We start from the raw sequence: 22,500 nt of genomic DNA, 5'->3' as shown, positions 1-22,500 counted from the left end.
AGATCTCCAGGGCATACAGTGATCTCACACACACACACACACACACGTCAGCGGGACAAATCACAATCGGCTGTTTTCTGCAGTAGACAATCGTAAAAAAACACCTGCAATGGACCTTGAGATGAAGCGCGCTCTTGTCTAGAGACATTTGTTTTTCTGGAATTGTGTAGAACAAAGACTTTATCACTCCGATTCCTGATGCGACAGCCAATGATGTCACTGGACTGACATTTATTACTCCATCATGTGATGTGTCCTCTGCATGAAAGTGTTTCTCCATCTGGTCAGTCGACACACACAGATGATCCAGCACTGATCTGGGGTCAGTCGTCACACACAGATGATCCAGCACTGATCTGGGGTCAGTCGTCACACACAGATGATCCAGCACTGATCTGGGGTCAGTCGTCACACACAGATGATCCAGCACTGATCTGGGGTCAGTCGTCACACACAGATGATCCAGCACTGATCTGGGGTCAGTCGTCACACACAGATGATCCAGCACTGATCTGGGGTCAGTCGTCACACACAGATGTTCCAGCACTGATCTGGGGTCAGTCGTCACACACAGATGATCCAGCACTGATCTGGGGTCAGTCGTCACACACAGATCATCCAGCACTGATCTGGGGTCAGTCGTCACACACACAGATGATCCAGCACTGATCTGGGGTCAGTCGTCACACACAGACGGATCCAGCACTGATCTGGGGTCAGTCGTCACACACAGATGATACAGCACTGATCTTGGGTCAGTCGTCACACACAGATGATCCAGCACTGATCTGGGGTCAGTCGTCACACACACAGATGATCCAGCACTGATCTGGGTTCAGTCGTCACACACAGATCATCCAGCACTGATCTTGGGTCAGTCGTCACACACACAGATGATCCAGCACTGATCTGGGTTCAGTCGTCACACACAGATCATCCAGCACTGATCTGGGTTCAGTCGTCACACACAGATCATCCAGCACTGATCTTGGGTCAGTCGTCACACACAGATGATCCAGCACTGATCTGGGGTCAGTCGTCACACACAGATGATCCAGCACTGATCTGGGGTCAGTCGTCACACACAGATCATCCAGCACTGATCTGGGGTCAGTCGTCACACACACAGATGATCCAGCACTGATCTGGGTTCAGTCGTCACACACAGATCATCCAGCACTGATCTTGGGTCAGTCGTCACACACAGATGATCCAGCACTGATCTGGGGTCAGTCGTCACACACAGATGATCCAGCACTGATCTGGGGTCAGTCGTCACACACAGATGATCCAGCACTGATCTGGGGTCAGTCGTCACACACAGATGATCCAGCACTGATCTGGGGTCAGTCGTCACACACACAGATGATCCAGCACTGATCTGGGGTCAGTCGTCACACACAGATGATCTAGCACTGATCTGGGTTCAGTAGTCACACACAGATGATCCAGCACTGATCTGGGTTCAGTCGTCACACACAGATCATCCAGCACTGATCTTGGGTCAGTCGTCACACACACAGACGCTCCAGCACTGATCTAGGTTCAGTCGTCACACACAGATGATCCAGCACTGATCTGGGGTCAGTCGACACACACAGATGATCCAGCACTCATCTAGGTTCAGTCGTCACACACAGATGATACAGCACCGATCTGGAGTCAGTCGTAACACACAGATGATCCAGCACTGATCTGGGGTCAGTCGTCACACACAGATGTTCCAGCACTCATCTAGGTTCAGTCGTCACACACAGATGATACAGCACTGATCTGGGGTCAGTCGTCACACACAGATGATCCAGCACTGATCTGGGGTCAGTCGTCACACACAGACGCTCCAGCACTGATCTAGGTTCAGTCGTCACACACAGATGATCCAGCACTGATCTGGGGTCAGTCGACACACACAGATGTTCTAGCACTCCTCTAGGTTTAGTCGTCACACACAGATGATCCAGCACTGATCTGGGGTCAGTCGTCACACACAGATGATCCAGCACTGATCTGGGGTCAGTCGTCACACACAGATGATACAGCACTGATCTGGGGTCAGTCGACACACACAGATGTTCCAGCACTCATCTAGGTTGTGTCAATCTGTGTCACACACAGATGATACAGCACTGATCTGGGGTCAGTCGTCACACACAGATGATCCAGCACTGATCTGGGGTCAGTCGTCACACACAGACGCTCCAGCACTGATCTAGGTTCAGTCGTCACACACAGATGATCCAGCACTGATCTGGGGTCAGTCGACACACACAGATGTTCTAGCACTGATCTGGGGTCAGTCGTCACACACAGACGCTCCAGCACTGATCTAGGTTTAGTCGTCACACACAAATGATACAGCACTGATCTGGGGTCAGTCGACAAACACAGATGTTCCAGCACTCATCTAGGTTCAGTCGTCACACACAGATGATACAGCACTGATATGGGTTCAGTCGACACACACAGATGTTCCAGTACTGATCTAGGTTCAGTCGACACACACAGATGTTCCAGCACTGATCTAGGTTCAGTCGACACACACAGATGATCCAGCACTGATCTGGGTTCAGTCGACACACACAGATGTTCCAGCACTGATCTAGGTTCAGTCGACACACACAGATGTTCCAGCACTGATCTAGGTTCAGTCGACACACACAGATGATCCAGCACTGATCTGGGTTCAGTCGTCACACACAGATGATCCAGCACTGATCTGGGTTCAGTCGTCACACACAGATGATCCAGCACTGATCTGGGGTCAGTCGTCACACACAGATGATCCAGCACTGATCTGGGGTCAGTCGTCACACACAGATGATCCAGCACTGATCTGGGGTCAGTCGACACACACAGACTGATCTGGGGTCAGTCGTCACACACAGACTGATCTGGGGTCAGTTAGGGTTAGGATGGGTTAGGGTTAGGGTTAGATTACATACAGATATACTGTATATGTATTGTCATATCATTCATCTTTTGTTTCACTTTCATGGACTTTCAGTTTGTTTTCATCAATCACATGTTTCTTTGTCTATGTTCCCGCCACTCATCTGTTGCTATCGTCACTCATCTGTTGCTATGGTCACTACTCCCGCCACTCATCTGTTGCTATGGTCACTACTCCCGCCACTCATCTGCTGCTATGCTCACTACTGCCGCCACTCATCTGTTGCTATGGTCACTACTCCCGCCACTCATCTGTTGCTATGGTCACTACTCCCGCCACTCATCCGTTGCTATGGTCACTACTCCCCCCACTCATCTGCTGCTATGGTCACTACTCCCGCCACTCATCTTTTGCTATGGTCACTACTGCCGCCACTCATCTGCTGCTATGGTCACTACTCCCCCCACTCATCTGCTGCTATGGTCACTACTGCCGCCACTCATCTGTTGCTATGGTCACTACGGCTGCCACTCATCTGCTGCTATGGTCACTACTCCCGCCACTCATCTGTTGCTATGGTCACTACTCCCGCCACTCATCTGTTGCTATGGTCACTACTGCCGCCACTCATCTGCTGCTTTGGTCACTACTCCCGCCACTCATCTGTTGCTATGGTCACTACTCCCGCCACTCATCTGCTGCTATGGTCACTACTCCTGCCACTCATCTGTTGCTATGGTCACTACTCCCGCCACTCATCTGTTGCTATGGTCACTACTGCCGCCACTCATCTGCTGCTATGGTCACTACTCCCCCCCACTCATCTGCTGCTATGGTCACTACTCCCGCCACTCATCTGTTGCTATGGTCACTACTGCTGCCACTCATCTGCTGCTATGGTCACTACTCCCGCCACTCATCTGCTGCTATGGTCACTACTCCCGCCACTCATCTGCTGCTATGGTCACTACTGCCGCCACTCATCTGCTGCTTTGGTCACTACTCCCGCCACTCATCTGTTGCTATGGTCACTACTCCCGCCACTCATCTGCTGCTTTGGTCACTACTCCTGCCACTCACCTGCTGCTATGGTCACTACTGCTGCCACTCATCTGTTGCTATGGTCACTACTCCCGCCACTCATCTGCTGCTATGGTCACTACTCCCGCCACTCACCTGCTGCTATGGTCACTACTGCCGCCACTCATCTGCTGCTATGGTCACTACTACCGCCACTCATCTGTTGCTATGGTCACTACTGCCGCCACTCATCTGCTGCTATGGTCACTACTGCCGCCACTCATCTGCTGCTATGATCACTACTGCCGCCACTCATCTGTTGCTATGGTCACTACTGCCGCCACTCATCTGCTGCTATGGTCACTACTTCTGCCACTCATCTGCTGCTATGATCACTACTCCCGCCACTCACCTGCTGCTATTGTCACTACTCCCCCCACTCATCTGCTGCTATGGTCACTACTCCCGCCACTCATCTGTTGCTATGGTCACTACTCCCGCCACTCACCTGCTGCTATTGTCACTACTCCCCCCACTCATCTGCTGCTATGGTCACTACTCCCGCCACTCACCTGCTGCTATTGTCACTACTCCCCCCACTCATCTGCTGCTATGGTCACTACTCCCGCCACTCATCTGCTGCTATGGTCACTACTCCCGCCACTCACCTGCTGCTATGGTCACTACTGCCGCCACTCATCTGTTGCTATTGTCACTACTCCCGCCACTCATCTGCTGCTATGGTCACTACTCCCCCCACTCATCTCCTGCTATGGTCACTACTCCCCCCACTCATCTGCTGCTATTGTCACTACTCCCGCCACTCATCTGCTGCTATTGTCACTACTCCCGCCACTCATCTGCTGCTATGGTCACTACTCCCCCCACTCATCTGCTGCTATGGTCACTACTCCCGCCACTCATCTGCTGCTATGGTCACTACTCCCGCCACTCACCTGCTGCTATGGTCACTACTGCCGCCACTCATCTGTTGCTATTGTCACTACTCCCGCCACTCATCTGCTGCTATGGTCACTACTCCCCCCACTCATCTCCTGCTATGGTCACTACTCCCCCCACTCATCTGCTGCTATTGTCACTACTCCCGCCACTCATCTGCTGCTATTGTCACTACTCCCCCCACTCATCTGCTGCTATGGTCACTACTCCCGCCACTCATCTGCTGCTATGGTCACTACTCCCGCCACTCATCTGCTGCTATGGTCACTACTCCCGCCACTCATCTGTTGCTATGGTCACTCCTCTTCTACTCTTCCACCACAGCTTTAGTTTCTCTGTGTGTAGTTCCTCTGTGGTCAGTGTTTAGTTGTTGGATGATGTTCATGAATACTCGTGTGTGTGTGTATTACACAGTTATGCTGTCACGGTTTGGTGTAGGTTGAAGAAGACTAGTGAGTCAAAGAGTGATGATAATTAACTGAACATAGTTGGAAGAAGGTAAACTAATTAAGGATAATGAGAAATGACAGCTTTAGCGTAAGTTCTGCCAGGAAGACTCAATCAGCGCGCCAAGTAATACTTCACTTCTAACCAATCACGTGCTAACACTCACAGTATAAAAGATTGGTTCTTACATTCGTCTGAGTTCGCAGATGCTGACGCTGCCAACTACCTCCATCCTCCCCAATCACCACCAAGATGGTACCTTCCCCTTCACCCTCCCCACCACCACCAATATGGTCCCTTCCTTACCTCCAGGGGGGTCGGCTGCGCCCCTGCCTTCGTCTTCAGGCAGGATATGCAGATTCCGCTACCCTCGCATTGCTCTCTAAGGACGGGGCCTACGCCAAAGAACTTTATAAATTCATGCTTGCTGGGCTGTTAATAAATATACGCTGTTATATCAATTTATCTCCCGAGTCTTTCTGGTAGAACTGGTGCAAACAGAACAGAATGTGACATTACGCCCCCCTCGGAAAGGCGTGTCCTCACGCCGTGATGAAGACAAAAAGAAGAAAAAGAAAAACAGAATAAGGCGGAGGTTTAGGCGGAGGGCGAGGAGCTGGTGGCGGAAGGTGTAGAGGAAGAGTCGGTGGGCTTGTAGGCCATGGTGGAGCTGACGGTGGGTGGAACCAGGGTGGAGTCCAGACAGAGGGGGGAAGATGGAACACTGGGGCCGATCGGCGGAGGCGGAACCATGGTGAGAGGTAGAGGAACTGGTGAAACCGTGCGGCTGACGGACAATGGCGGAACTGTAGACCCGGAAGATGGAAGCTGAGCCGATGACCAGCAGGACTGAGGCGATGACATGAGGATGGATGACCGGGGTGACGATGTGATGAGGGTGGCCGACGGGGAGGTCAGAGGAAGGGAGGAGTCTAGGGGTGCTGAAGGGGTGCAGGGTGAGGGTGCAGCCCGAATCCCGGAAGTCCGTGGCTGAAGCTGGGCGTCGACCGCTGAAGGCCGAACTGGAGTGGCGATCGAGCCCATCGGAGCTTCCGGGCAGACGGACCGTGGAGGTGGTGAAGGAGTGGTGGGTTGAGGTAAGGGTGACAGGCTGACAGGACGAGGTGGAGATGTGGGCCTGAAGGCCCGAGGTGTAGCCGGGGACTCGGCCTCACGCCATGCTGGTGGAGGGAGAGCCCGAGGTGCAGAGGATGAGCCGCACGGAGTGAGCGGCAGAGGCAGAGCCGAGGAGCTGGACCCACCCAGTGGTGCCGACGGATCCAGGGGACTGGCTGGAACCAGCGATGAGGAGGGGGTAAGGACAGGCTGGGATACGGGCAGAAGATGTCCGGACGGGACCGGCGAAGACGAAGAAGACTTGAGGGTGGGGACTTGGGAGGGAATAGGATCCGTGGACCACAGGTCAATAAGGTCCAGGTCCGTTCCTGGCTCTGAGGTGGACTGGCCTGTCTGCGTCAACTCCGGGGCCTTGATGTTCTTCGGCTCTTGATCCTTGGTGGTCTTCATGGGCGCCTCGGGCTCGCTGGCGCCTCGGGCTCGCTGGCGCCTCGGAAGAGGCTCCCGTTCTGGATTAACCAGGCAAGGTAGTTCAGGTAGAGCCTGCTCTCCGGGTGAAGGAGAAGTTGCAGCACAGGGGAGTCCATAATCTTTGTCTCGATTAGAGAGGTCCGTTCATCTGTCACGGTTTGGTGTAGGTTGAAGAAGACTAGCGAGTCAAAGAGCTTCAATATAAATTTTTACTCACAATGTCACTCAAAAGGTACAGACGGGCAGGAGGGTAACACACACCAATAAACGACGTGAACGGACAAAGACTGACCGAACTCAAGGAACTAAATACTAACACTGATTAACTGAAAACAGGTGATGATAATTAACTGAACACAGATGGAAGAAGGTAAACTAATTAAGGATAATGAGAACAGGTGCAAACAGAACAGAATGTGACATACGCCTTATGGATTAAACCTTGTTTATTTTGATTTTGTCTTCATCTTCATCTAGTAACATTATATATATATATATATATATATATATATATATATATATATATATATATATATATATATATATATATATATATACACACACAAACTCCCCCTCATGCCGTTCCAAACCCGTATTTTTTTTTTTGGGTAGCTTTTATTTGATTTATTTGATTACTGATTACCATTTACTTATGGATTTTTTATAATTGTATTATAGATTTGAATGTACTTCACTTTTATGAATGCTTTTCTTTTATATTGTTGTATTTCTCTTTTATTTTTTTCTTATTTTTGTGAAGCACTTTGAGACGCTATAGAAAATAAAGTTTATTATTACCTTTCATTCGTCTTCGAAAAACATGTGAAGAAACTTTAAATGAAACCGGAGAGATTTCTGTCCCTCCATTGACAGTCTACGCAACTACCACTGTCTCCTCAAAAAGTTCATAAAGAGATTGTAAAACTAATTCATATGATGTGAGCTGTTTAGTCCAAACTTTCTGAAGAGATTCGATGGCGTTATATGATTGAATTTAGGCTTTTATTCACATATAAACATTGAACAGGGAATATAAACAGAAGCTCAACCGTACTTGCTAGAACAATCCTCATTGCTCAATCGTGTTGCGAAGCTCATTCCAAACATATTGTGTGTGTGTGTGTGTGTGTGTGTGTGTGTGTCAGGAAGCAGAGGAGCTGGACAGCCCGAAACGCAGCGTCAGGGACAGTGGTTATATCGACTGCTGTGAGTCTGAGCGCAGCAACTCTCTCTCCCCGCCGAGACACACACGAGACGACTCGTTCGACAGCCTGGACTCCATCGGCTCACGCTCCCGCCAAACCCCCTCGCCCGACGGCCTGCTCGCCCTCGGCTACAGCGATGGTAAGCCTCTCACACACACACACACACACACACACACACACACACACACACACACACATACACACACACCCTCACCCGACGGCCTGCTCGCCCTCGGCTACAGCGATGGTAAGCCTCTCACACACACACACATACACACACCCTCGCCCGACGGCCTGCTCGCCCTCGGCTACAGCGATGGTAAGCCTCTCACACACACACACACACACACACACACACACACACACACACACACACACACACATACACACACACCCTCACCCGACGGCCTGCTCGCCCTCGGCTACAGCGATGGTAAGCCTCTCACACACACACACACACACACACCCTCGCCCGACGGCCTGCTCGCCCTCGGCTACAGCGATGGTAAGCCTCTCACACACACACACACACACACACACACACACACACATACACACACACCCTCACCCGACGGCCTGCTCGCCCTCGGCTACAGCGATGGTAAGCCTCTCACACACACACACACACACACAGACACAGACACACACACCCTCGCCCGACGGCCTGCTCGCCCTCGGCTACAGCGATGGTAAGCCTCTCACACACACACACACACACACACCCACACACACCCTTGCCCGACGGCCTGCTCGCCCTCGGCTACAGCGATGGTAAGCCTCACACACACACACACACACACACACACACACACACACACACACACACACACCTCGCCCGACAGCATGCTCGCCCTCGGCTACAGCGATGGTAAGCCTCTCACACACACACACACACACACACACACACACACACACACAAACACACACACACACACACACACACCCTCGCCCGACGGCCCTGTCCCCTTATTGACTGCTGAGAATGTGCTCTTCCCTATATTGTATTTTCCCTATATTATATTGCCTGTAGTTTCATATGTTCTTCTTCTCTTTCTGTTCTCGGGATGTTTCTGGGCTGCAGTCTTTAGTCAGCTGGTGTGTGTCTGTCACAGGACATCTTTATCAAGCTGCACACTAAAACAATCCGCTAATGTTGCTATTGCCTTTGCTAACTGCTGTAACTCCAGTCAGATTATAAGGCATTGTAATTATGTTTTTCAATCTGAGTCAGTTTGGTTTGACATGTGCTGGGGACAGAGACGCATTCATTTTCTTTCTCTTTCGCGCAGGTCATGTTTTGAAAGACGATGTCCTGTAGCTTATGTAAGCTACTATGCTCTCCATAGAACATAAAATAAAATCGGCACTAAAAGACTGCTTTAAAACCTTCACAGAGACTTCAAACAGAAAGCTCAACAGAATGTCCCCACCGTCCCCACCGTCCCAACCGCCCCCAACGTCCCCAACGTCCCCACCGTCCCCACCGTCCCCAACGTCCCCAACGTCCCCAACGTCCCCAACCTCCCCAACGTCCCCAACCTCCCCAACCTCCCCAACGTCCCCAACCTCCCCACCGTCCCCAACGTCCCCACCGTCCCCAACCTCCCCAACCTCCCCACCGTCCCCAACCTCCCCAACCTCCCAACCGTCCCCAACCTCCCCAACCGCCCCCAACCTCCCCAACCGCCCCCAACCTCCCCAACCGCCCCCAACCTCCCCAACCGCCCCCAACCTCCCCAACCGCCCCCAACCTCCCCAACCTCCCCAACCTCCCCAACCTCCCCAACCTCCCCAACGTCCCCAACGTCCCCAACCTCCCCACCGTCCCCAACCTCCCCAACCTCCCCAACGTCCCCAACCTCCCCACCGTCCCCAACGTCCCCAACGTCCCCACCGTCCCCAACCTCCCCAACGCCCCCAACCGCCCCCAACGTCCCCAACGTCCCCAACCTTCCCCACCGTCCCCAACGTCCCCGACGTCCCAAGCGTCCCCACCGTCCCCAACCTCCCCACCGTCCCAAGCGTCCCCACCGTCCCCAACCTCCCCACCGTCCCCAACGTCCCCACCGTCCCCACCGTCCCCACCGTTCCCAACGTCCCCAACGTCCCCACCGCTCCCGGTCCCCAACTTCCCCCCCGTCCCCAACGTCCCCACCGTCCTTACCGTCCCAATCGTCCCCAACGTCCCCACCGTCCCCACCGTCCTCAACGTCGCCATCACATCCCACCGTCCCCAACGTCTTCACTGTCCCCAACGTCACCACAGTCCCCACCGTCCTCGCCGTCCCCAACGTCCCCATCACATCCCAACGTCCCCACCGTCCTCAACGTCCCCATCACATCCCACCGTCCCCAACGTCTTCACCGTCCCCAACGTCACCACAGTCCCCAACGTCCCCATCACATCCCAACGTCCCCAACGTCCCCATCACATCCCAACGTCCCCAACGTCCCCATCACATCCCAACGTCCCCATCACATCCCAACGTCCCCAACGTCCCCATCACATCCCAACGTCCCCACCGTCCTCAACGTCCTCAACGTCCCCATCACATCCCACCGTCCCCAACGTCTTCACCGTCCCCAACGTCACCACAGTCCCCACCGTCCCCAACGTCCCCAACGTCTCCATCACATCCCAACGTCCCCATATCACATCCCCATGTGATATCAGGGCAGGGGGCGTGGCTTACGGTTATGCTCCGCCCACAGGGAGGGGCCACATTTGAAATGTTGTGTTTACAATCGGTTACTGAAAACAGATCAATCTAGTGTCATTTTAATAAAAAATCCAGGCTCTATGGCTCTAATGTAATGCTTTATTCACATGTGCAATTGACCGAGGCTGATACGGCACTTCACACAGTTGTGACATCATGTGGTTTATCCTGTGGTTTCAGTGGGCTCTGCGAAACGTGTTTCTGTTGATCAGAGGGCCGTCGGCATGGTTACAGACGTATTACAGCCTTTCCTAATAAAACAGAGAGAGAGAATCTGGAGAGATGGAGAACATCATATCATTGATGCATTTAATATATATCAGGATAATATATATCAAGAAAAAAGAGTTCAAGACCCAAAATTTCAATAGTTTATTTTTCTCATTTGACACAAACCATGTTTATCCACTGTGCAGATTACCCCTCTTTTAATGTAGTGTGGGTCCTATTTTCTGTGGCTTTATGTCATTTTGGTCTTGATCTTTGGCCTGATTTAAAAGCCTGTTTATTTTGCTATCTTAACTACTGTATGCACAACTAAAGAGGCTCGTTCGTTACACTGTTATTTGCATATCAGGACAGACGCTCAGCCCAGTTTGGGTTCAGTGACACCCATCATATGCAAACACACTTGCAAATCAACCCCCCCCCCCACACACACACACACACACACATGCACACACATACTCACACACACACACACACACACACATACACAGCAGTAATGTTTTAAACGTCCTCATATAATCAGAGTCTCCTGCACCCGTGGGTTGAGTAAAAGTGGAACAGCCTGAGAATAAACAGGAACACACAAATGCATTTCTCCAGTCAAAACCAGTTATTTAATCCCAGTTTCCCACAAACCCATCTCGGTCCCTAGAGCTCCTAGAGAAGATCCAGTTGTAGTGTTAGATTGTACTATTCTAGAGAAATTGGGAATGAGAGCCAGAGACTTTCTCCCAGAATGCAGTGCTCAGTAATGGGGCTACCATGGGTTTGACAGCAGACGGACTGGTGCCGAGACAGAAGAGCAAAGTCATTGGTCCGTTCAGTAAAATCATTCTGTCAGGATCACTTCCGTCAAAGATGATTGACCATTAGCAAACAGTTACAGACGGATAAGAGCGCAGTGATGAACACTCTCAGGGTAAACTGAGCAGAACACACATTCATGTATTACACATATCATTCCTGTGGTTAATGTAAATGACAGTGTGATATAGAGGAACATCAGAAGACTGTGGACGACAGGTGGAGCTGGGGATGGAGGAGGGTAATAATCTCCTGAGCGGCGAGAAAGCTGCTGATAATCCTGAATGGACTGACTCACAACACACATGACCTGCCAGAACTTTCGATATTCTCTTGATATCCTAAAGACCGAGTTAGTCATTCCTGTGTTGGCAAAAATAATGATTTCAGGGCTTAGTATCGGCAACCATCTCGTGATATAATACATGATATGATGATGATACACGTCATGTTTCAAGTGTGATTTAAACTGCACCAGATGCACTCAGTAAAAGTACTCATCCATAGCTCAGTAAAACCGACAGTGCCGCCAATAGTTAAGCCAATGGTGTGAGTTTGAGCTTTACTCATAGTCTCTGCACATTAAACTGGGATAAGAGAAAGCATTTAAACATCCCAAAGTTGGTCTAACACATGTGGAAGAGCTGAGACGAGTCTCAAAGTATGCATTCGCTACTATTGTTTCCCTGTGGCTCTGAAATGTCATGCATTTGGGCTGCGTGCATTCTTTTCTTTGTTAGCGTGACTTTAAATACAGGAAAAAGCTTTATGCTGTAATACTAATGTAATTGTGTAGTTCTTTTAAAGCAATCTGTAAAGTGCAAGCGTTTACGGAGCGTCTGCAACTCTTCCTCATTTGAAGTCTATAGCTCTCTCAAAGCATACGCATGAAGAGCATTTGTGCATATGTTGAGTTTTTAAGTATTTACCAAACAAGTGACAGATCTATAAATGGTTCTGGGGATATTTATGTGAGGGTTTGAAGTACACATGGAGATGGAATTATAACTTGCTCGTATAAAGGTATTTTATAATGTCACTCTCCTCATAAGTTGATTTCAGCAGGATATACCAAGAGCGGTTAACGTTTTAATACGACATCTATAAAAACTTTACTACTTTCGTTAACAGAATGTACATAGCATGTGAATAAATCCTTCTGGTCAAAATACTCTATTTGTTGGATAGTTTCTCAGTCATATTGTGCATGAGGTGTGAGCTGTGGAAAGTGTGGCTGTTTTCACACTAGGTTCAGTTACTTGGTCTGAGTTCACAGACTCCAGCAGTGTTATTTTACTATCACTGATTCTTATTTATTTATATAACGATCAGTTTATGCCTTTTTTAGACATTTTTAGAGTACATTATTAAAGGTACACTATGTAACATTTTCTTGTTCAACTCTTGTTTCTTGTTCAAATATGAACTCAGATATTGCACATCAAATTCTGTCAAGACCAAGTTAAGTGAGCTGTTCTATCAACATTGCTTTTATAGCTGCTCTGTACTGCACTACATCTTTCTTTTAAAGACTTTTAGGAGAAACATCTGCGATAAAACTGTTGGGAAAAAACGTATGCCTGTGAAACATTTCCTTTCCCTGCAGTACCATCATGTGTCAGCGGAGATTGTTGCTGTCTCGTGGCCATACAGTATTCAATTCAATTCAATTCAAGTTTATTTGTATAGCGCTTTTCGCAATACACATTGTTTCAAAGCAGCTTTACAGAAAATGCATTTCAAAAATATACATACAAAAATATAGTTAGTTAATCATGAAATTTAGGGCATAACATATCGCCGGCGTTGGGTCGTCTCTTCACAGGCGTCGGGTCGTCTCATCACAGGCGTTGGGGCATCTGAAGTCTCCATGAGAGGCTGGATACATAACTGGAGCTGACGAACTCTATTTGAGTTATAGGGACAGGCGTCCCGAGATAACAACAAAAAAAGGCAGATGGGAAATAATTAGCGTAGCTGCTGTTCATAATATGAATGCATTTGATCTGATTTAACCTCTAAATTAGTTTGTTTCCATTTGCGCTCTAAGTTACGAGTTTCTCTCTTGATAACATGCGTAGCACTGTTGTACCATGGTGCTTTAGTTTTCTCTCTAACCTTTTTTAATCTAATTGGTGCAACAGTTTCTAATGTACTAGAGAAAATGGTGCTCATACTGCTAGTCATTTCCTCTAGCTCATCTGTTTGTTTGGGTTCACTGAGGAGCGGAGATAGATCAGGTAAGCTATTCAAGAATCTATCTATAGTAGTTGGAAGGATTGTTCTGCCTGGTCGATAACGTGGCGCAACATGACACATTTCAGCCGTACGTAGTATGCAAGTTACCATGTAATGATCAGTGACATCATCAATTTGCGGTATAATATCTATATCGGTTGGATCGGTTCCATATGATATAATTAAATCTAGAGTATGATTAAGACGATGAGTGGGACCACTAACGTTTTGCTTGACCCCAAAGGAGTTTAATAAATCTGTAAACGCAGTCCCTAACGCATCATTTGTGTTATCAACGTGTATGTTGAAATCTCCAACAATTATTGCCTTATCGACATTGACCAATAGATCTGAGAGAAAATCTGCAAACTCTTTTAGGGAATCAGCGTAAGGCCCTGGCGGTCTATAGAAATTGTTTTTGTTCACTAATATTGAGATTTTCTGGTTTAATCACAATGAGATTTTTCTTAGATCCTACAGTAGATTTATTGTTTGGCCTCACTAAACGAGGAATAGACACAGTTTCTATAAAGTGTTCTACACTGGTACTTATATCAATTAATTTGGGACAGCAAAGAATGTGATTTGGACTTTGACTTACTAGTCATATGGTGTGTAACGTCTTGGAGATGTTGTCCGACAGAACAGCCGCTCCGATTCTGCTGGGGTGCAGGCCATCAGCACGGTAGAGCCTAGGTCGCTCCCAAAACAGATTCCAATTATTTAAAAAGAGCAGTCTCTGTTCATTACACCATGACATCAACCATTCATTTAGTGCAAACAATCTACTGAACCTTTCTTGTCCTTGTCGGTATGTGGGAAGCGGTCCAGACACAACGATCTTTGCTTCAGGCAAAGTTCTGCGTACCGTCTCGATCAGGCTCCTGTAGTCCCTCTTCAGAACCTCCGTCTGCCGCAGCCTGATGTCGTTCACCCCCGCGTGCAGCACGACAGCTCCGACGCGCTCGTCACCGTTCAGGATCTCGGGGACCTGCCCAGCGACATCGAGAACACGAGCACCAGGAAAGCAGTGAGTGCGCACCATACCTTTACCTGAGGTAGCGCGGACATGCCGGACCATGGAACTGCCGATGATCACAGCGTCGTCGCGTTCCGTCTCGCGAAGAGGGGAGAAGCGGTTCCGGGTGGAGATCTCGAAGACCGGGAGGGGCGGAGAGGTCCTTGCTCTGGTCCTGGCTCGCGTCTTCCGTTGTGGAATCATCCAGGGTCCATGGTGCTGTGTCGGTGTCGGGGTAAACGAAACCAGGGGTGCTCGAGTCCTGTGCAGAGAAATACACGGAGTAGAGGAGGCCGGAGTCGAAAAGTTACTAACCACTGACTGCGTGATGCTTCAAGCGCTGATCGTCGGTCTCAGTATGTGTTTACTGCTGATGTCAAGAGTTGTGTGATGTGACGTGTGTGTGTTTAACCCTGAGCCACAGAAGCTGTCGAACAGACATGTGCAGAGCAGCTGGCCTGGGAATGTGAGGAGGAGAGTTGGTTACACTATCTTGCACCCAGCGCAATTGACTTTTTACACCGACGCATGTATCATTCCTATTTTGCACCCACGCACAGTGGACTTTTCCCTCCACAGACACACGCCGGTAAATTAAGGAATGAACTTGCGCTCAGGGGGGCGGTTTAGCGAAAAGAGGAGGCGTGTTCTGGCGCAAAACTCCCCTGGTGCTATTTTTTTTATGAATTAAGATTCAAAAAACAATTCTGCCACTGACCAGGAGAAACCGAGTCTAAAGACAGCGGCGCCGCGCGTTAGTCATATGCTATTTTAAGGGCGCGTGCTTGGCCATTATGTAGCGTGTGAACAACACACACACTTTGATTCTCTCATCTAAACAGACGCAGCAGTTTTCATTTTTGCAAATCATACATTATTACAAGGAAAAATATTAACACACGAGGGAAATCATTGTTGTGTCCGTGAAGATGTGAAAAAAATAGGCATAAATCTAGCAACACATTTTCCCAAATTACTATCCGCCTGTTTAACCGAAGCTAATGTGTGTGTGTTTCTCCATCATCCTCATACAATGTCACTTCTCTGTGTTTTACGGCGCTGACGAGAACATCGGTCTCCTCGGCTGTGAACCGCTCCTGGCGTGCGCCGGCAAACCCGCCGTTATAATAGCGATCCGCCGTTATATTAGCAATCCGCCGTTATAATAGCAATCCGCCGTTATAATAGCGATCCACCGTTATAATAGCAATCCGCCGTTATAATAGCAATCCGCCGTTATATTAGCAATCCGCCGTTATAATAGCAATCCGCCGTTATAATAGCGATCCGCCGTTATAATAGCGATCCACCGTTATAATAGCGATCCGCCGTTATAATAGCAATCCGCCGTTATAATAGCAATCCACCGTTATAATAGCAATCCGCCGTTATAATAGCAATCCGCCGTTATAATAGCAATCCGCCGTTATAATAGCAATCCGCCGTTATAATAGCGATCCGCCGTTATAATAGCAATCCGCCGTTATATTAGCAATCCGCCGTTATAATAGCAATCCGCCGTTATAATAGCAATCCGCCGTTATAATAGCAATCCGCCGTTATAATAGCAATCCGCCGTTATAATAGCAATCCGCCGTTATAATAGCAATCCGCCGTTATATTAGCAATCCGCCGTGGAACAAGCGCGCCGGCTCTTAAAGGGAATGTGAGAGGACGCTCTGATTGGTTTATTTCACGTTACGCCCAAACCACAGCTATGAGTAATGAAGCGACTTCAGACCAACACATTTTAGATTTGCGTCGGGCGCAAGAGTCGTTTATCCCGCCGGTATAATAGCAACAGCGCCGGGATCCGTCCACAGAGTTACTTGTGTTTCGCGTTTGATACTTGCATTTCAGAGCGTTACAATAGGGCCCTTAGAGTATTAGTAAACTGTCTGTTTAATATTTGCTAACACTTTACTTGGTTGGAACAGATATTCTACTGACTATAAGTAACTTGGCAACTACAAGTCAACTTATTCTCCTCACCCAAACCCGAACCATAACCTACCAGTCTACTACAGTCTACTAATACTCTAATGAGAGTCAGTGGACATGTAGTTGAAAAGTTACTTATAGTTAGTAGAATGTCTAAAGTGGACTATCAAAATAATGTGTAAAGGAGAGTTACAGTGGAAGGTCAATGTTGATCCAGGTGCTCCTCAAAACAGCTCTTAACTCTGGCAAATCAGCTTTATAAAGACTAGAGGACTTTGAGACAGTAATCTACATAAACATCAGGTCCTCAAAATATTCTGCATCAGTCCTCTCAAATGCAGCCACAGGCTAAAGTGGTTTTATACAACTGTTTGCTCACACTTGAGATAATGTTTGGAGTGGCAGACATTGCAAAGCCTCAGAGGCACCAACACCAAAGAATGTTCTCTGATTTGCCCCTGTCAGAGCTTCTCCATTTACTGTAAGTTCAGTTTTCTATTTTATTTAACCAATGAAATCTCCAGCGATATACACTGATCAGTCATTACATTTTCATTAAACAACTTTAGAACCACCAGCCTAATATTGTGTAGGTCCCCCTTGTGCCGCCAAATCACCGTCGAGGCATGGACTCTACAAGACCTCTGGACGTGTCCTGTTGTTTCTGGCACAAAGACATTGGGCCAATGTCCTGCAGAGTTTAGTCCCAACACTAATCAAACACACCTGATCCAGCTCTTCGAGCTCTTCAGGATCACTTGAAAAAACAAAGACAGGAGTGCTGAAGCAGGTTGGATCTAAACTCAGCAGGACAGTGGCCCTCCAGGAGCAGGATTGAAGATGTCTGCTCTAAGATCTCCAAGTTGTGAGGTGGTGTTGGTCCAGCAAATCCCACGGATCTGGGGAATCTGGAGGCCAGGGCAACACCTTGAACTCTTCACCATGTTCCTCATAGCGTTCCTGATCACTGTGCAGGGTGGCAGGTGTGTTATCCTGCTGAAAGAGCCGCCTCCACTAGTGAACACCAGTGCTAGGAAGGCTGTACGTGTTGTTGGAGCTTTGGGCGGTGGACAGGGCTCATCATGGGCTCTCAGATTTGTCTGCGGATTCTCAGCTAACAGCGATGCACTGTGTGTTCTGACATCTTTCTATCATGGGCAATATTGAGTTTGAGCTACAGTATCTGTTCTGTGTGATTAGACCAAACGGACTTGCTTTCGCTCCCTACGTGCATCAATGAACCCTGACGCCAGTTCACCAGCTGTTTATAGTTTATTCCTGATGAGATTGTTTGCATTTTCTTGTAAAAATGTGGGTTTCTTGTCTGTGCATTTAATGCCCTAAACCAAAGAAATACCAAAACCAAAATAGCATTTTTTATTTAGCCAAAAACTGAAACCTAAATTAAAGTGTAAGTGTAATTGAGTTCTTTATGCTGTAAAGGTAATAAATTAGTCCAGTTATAGTAAAGTTCTTTAGCATGAGCCGCCTCACTATATTTCAGGCAAACATATTTAATATTTTGCTGTAAGGTGGTGAAGTGCGTCCACACTGCTGACATTGTGTGCATGGAGTAGACTTTGGCCAGGAGGATACGGTTGTCAGTCCTGTATTTGAGTCCGGTTACGGTTATGTTCACACACCGTTCAGATATTTACATTCTATCACACCATACAGTGCGAGAGCAAACGTGTGTCTACCGTGTGTTTTGGTAACTTCCAGCAGCAGAGATATGAGCTGTGTGTCATTTGAAGGGTTAGGACAAGATATTGGATTATTAATAATGACACAAAGTTGCGTGGACAACACACGGCATCCGTGTACGTCCGAGAACAGACACACATTGGTTATGGTTACTACAATTATGTGCTTAATCCCATTAGTTTGATCAAAGTATTTTGTTAACGTGAGGTAAAGATTAATCGCAATATTGCCACAATCCCATTATAATCCCATTATGGGAGAGTATGTATTGATGTGTCTGATTGTTCGCTGCAGGCCACGGCAGCGACTCGGAGAGCGACGCCCCCCAGAGGAAGATGCCGGACGTGCGCAAGGACGACATGCTGGTGCGGAGAACGTCCTGCAGCGAGCCACGGATCGCCCTTCCTTTCAACCAGTACCTGCCCAACAGGGCTAACCAGGGCACGTTCATGCCCGCGCCGGTGCGCCGCCCGCGCGCAGACCGAGACGACAGCTGCAAAAGCTGGAGTAACACAACCTCACCTGTCGGAGGAGAGAGGCCTTTCAGGTAAGCCTGAGACACTGGTGTGTTGATAAAGCGGTAGAAGTGTTGTTTTCATTTGGACAATGACTCGCTCCTGAAATAATATTCTGTTTGGGCTCCAAGAGGTTTTGAGTCCAGCTGACATGTGTAAAGAGTAAAGGGGAATAACTGCTGCGCTCAAGACGAGACTACTTTAGTGTCAGTAGGTCAAAGATCAGGCATTTGGTTTGATTCAAAAAACAGTTCTGAGAACAACTTTTGTCAGTGTTTTGCTTCTTTTTATCATTCTGAAACATATCAGCACATCATTATTCTTTCTTACCATAGAAATGAGTGATGTTTGGCCTAGTTCATAGTTCAAACTGTCTGTACCTGCACTGAAATCCCAATCCTCTGCGTTTTTATAGATAATAAAATAACAAAAAAATAAATTAAGCAACCCCCTTTCAGCTGCCAAGATATTTATGGTTTCTCTCGAGACACTGTTTGCCTAACTCCACAAAGATCATTTTACAGCATGCAAACACAGCTGAGATTCACCTATTCTCATAAAACAGAATGAAAACTTCATTTGTCAATGGAAAAATCTTGACAACTTAAAGTCCCCCTGTAGTCAATAATGTACGCCCTCAAAACTCATCTTTGTTCATAGCTTGAATGTAACTTGACACCCTTGCCTCATTTAGTATGCGCGGTTCTATGCATATGCAAATGAGCCCCGCCTTCACTCACTCACTGACTCACTCAGAGATCCACTGGTTGACGATCACACGTTGATCTGATTGGTTACAAGGTAGTGTGTGACGTCAGAAACACCAGCGATTTCACACCGTGTGTTTGAGACTGTCTTTGGTTCACTGCAGTTTTAAGCAGAAAATACTCAGCAATGCTGTCCACTTATGAACTTACACATGGTGTGTGTTAAAGCAGATTAATAACACCACATACACACATAAACTACATTACACCACAGGGGGACTTTAAGGGAAGAATGGTTTTGTGTAGGGATGCAAGATATTATCGCAGGTCATCGGAATCAACCAATAACGGCTTGAATGTAAACTTCAGCTTGGCATTGCCGATAATGCTGATCCTGCATCTGCAGTAACTCACGTGCTGAAGGACTGCTCGCGATATGATCATGTCTGCTGTCTGGTCATTCTTGAAGCAAACTTTTGCCTGAATGGTGATTAGATTCACTGTTTTGGATCTGTGCGGGATTTGAGCAACAGCCTCCCCGGGTCCTAAAGCCTGCCCGTTTAAGAGTAGGGGGCGCTGTAGGCATACTTGATAGACTAATACAATGAAAAGTAAAATCCACATAAAACATTAAGATACTTGTGTTGTTGAATAAATAAAGCAGCAATCGATGTCATAAAATCATGAATCTGATTTGATTTAAAGATCAGAAGCTATAGTTTTAAATAATTGTATATATACAGTAAAAAAAAAATTCTAACGGATTATGAAAATATCTTGAATTCAAGAATGAATTTTTACAGCTCTTTTGCAGTAGATCACCTACAAATTTTAAATCCACTAATACAATGTTAAAGTAACACCACCGTTTTTTGAAATATGGCTTATTCGCCGTCTTTCCTACTTTAGATAGGTGGGTAAATGCATTTTTGTCTCAGTGCATGCATTGTTTTAGTTTGGCAGGGTCGTCCTTTGTTGCCAGCTAGCATGTCCTGAGTAAAAGTGATCCAAAAAAAAAAAAAAAAACTGATTACTTCTTGTGGCCTGCGTGTTCACAATGAGTTCAAATTGCGATGCAGATTACGACTAGGCGATTTCCTAGGCAGATGTTATCTTGGGACTATATTAGTGTGAAGCACAGGCGAAGCACTGCTACTTGGGCGCAGAGATATCACGCAGCACCTGAAATCCGTCAACATACCGGCGTGACCTGCACCGCCGTATCTTCGCTTTTGGATTGTGTTTATTTTGAGAAGTTACAGTTACAGCAAACATGGTAATTGAAAATAATCACTTACTCTGTGGACAGCTGTCCATTTGGTCCATCCGGCGTGGCGCATTTTTTCCAGTTTACTTTATCGCACCGGGTAAAAAAGTCGAGGACTGTCGGATGGATCAACGCCGAGAAATCCTCGGTAGCTGTGACACAACTGTGGGCACGCTCATCTTGATCTGACACGTTGAGCCTGGTGTTGAGCGATCGCAACCTCCTCCTGTCGTTGTATTTCCAAAGCACGCGCTCCTCTTCTGGAAACTCTGGCTCACAGAGGTATGGTTCTGGGTCATGACTGTCTGAGAAGTCACCCTCTTCGTCACCAACCTAGGAAATCGCCTAGTATTAATCTGCATCGCTATTTGTACTCGTTCTGAATATGCACACCACAAGAATGAATTCGTTTTTTGGATCACTTTTACTCAGGACATGCTAGCTGGCAACAAAGGATTCCATTCATTATGCTAAGCTAAGCTAGCGGCGACCCTGCCAAACTAAGACAATGCATGCACTGAGACAAAAATGCATCTGCCCACCTATCTAAAGTAGGAAAAACGATGGAGTGTTCCTTTAAGTTTACAACTGCATCTGTGTGAAAACAAATCAGCAGTGATCGATTTGATTATTATTGCTTCTAATATTTAAATGTACTCTCATTATACAAATAACTTTAATAATGTTTTAGTTTTCAAAACGAATGGTTCGGTGAGTTTTCTCAAAACTAACCGAAATGAAAAATATTTTTTACAATCTCTGCACAGGAGAGAAAATATATCGGTATCGGGCAAAATGAGATATCAGCAAAAATCCAACATCGTGCATCCCTAGTTTTTTTTCTGTTTTATTTGTTTGCATTGCGTTTGCAGTGCAGATGTTTGAGAGAGTGGTTGATTTGATCCAGATGTGAGCATTGACTGAGAGCTTCAGGCTGCTGTGCTGTGATCCAGATCAACACACACACTCCAGTATATACTCAACTGCTTATTCACATCAGCTGAAAAACATCATGCTAATGTATCATTGCTAATCTCCTGTAATTGTGCATTCTGTGTGATATCTGTGAGTGTTTTCAGTGCGGTTTATATCTATTTACCGTTTGGAATATTACGTTTGGAATCGCTGGAATACTGATGCTCGTATTTCTGTAGTATGCAGTTCATATGCTGACTGCAGTATGGGAATATTCTGCATGCATAAAGCAACCGTAGCTACTGTATTTGTCATTATGTGCGAGTGCTGTATCACCCAATGACCCGTTTTACCTTTACATTTAAAGTGTGGT

The 22,500-nt window shown here is 47.4% G+C and overlaps 1 protein-coding gene across 1 annotated transcript in view; it reads left to right on the top strand.

Moving 5' to 3' along the window:
- Positions 1–22,500, top strand: part of limch1b (LIM and calponin homology domains 1b) — a 103,767-nt gene that overhangs the window by 1,283 nt on the left and 79,984 nt on the right. Inside the window, exons 2-3 of the mRNA XM_079629727.1 lie at positions 8,011–8,209; positions 19,018–19,270. Of these exons, the coding sequence (XP_079485853.1) occupies positions 19,059–19,270 (212 nt within the window). The 5' untranslated portion in view covers positions 8,011–8,209; positions 19,018–19,058. The remainder of the gene's footprint in view (positions 1–8,010; positions 8,210–19,017; positions 19,271–22,500) is intronic.

The sequence above is a fragment of the Phoxinus phoxinus genome, assembly GCF_949152265.1.
Source record: "Phoxinus phoxinus genome assembly, chromosome: 12".
Taxonomy (NCBI): domain Eukaryota; kingdom Metazoa; phylum Chordata; class Actinopteri; order Cypriniformes; family Leuciscidae; genus Phoxinus; species Phoxinus phoxinus.
Note: the sequence above shows the minus strand (reverse complement) of the source record. Positions and strands in the feature narration are given on the sequence as shown.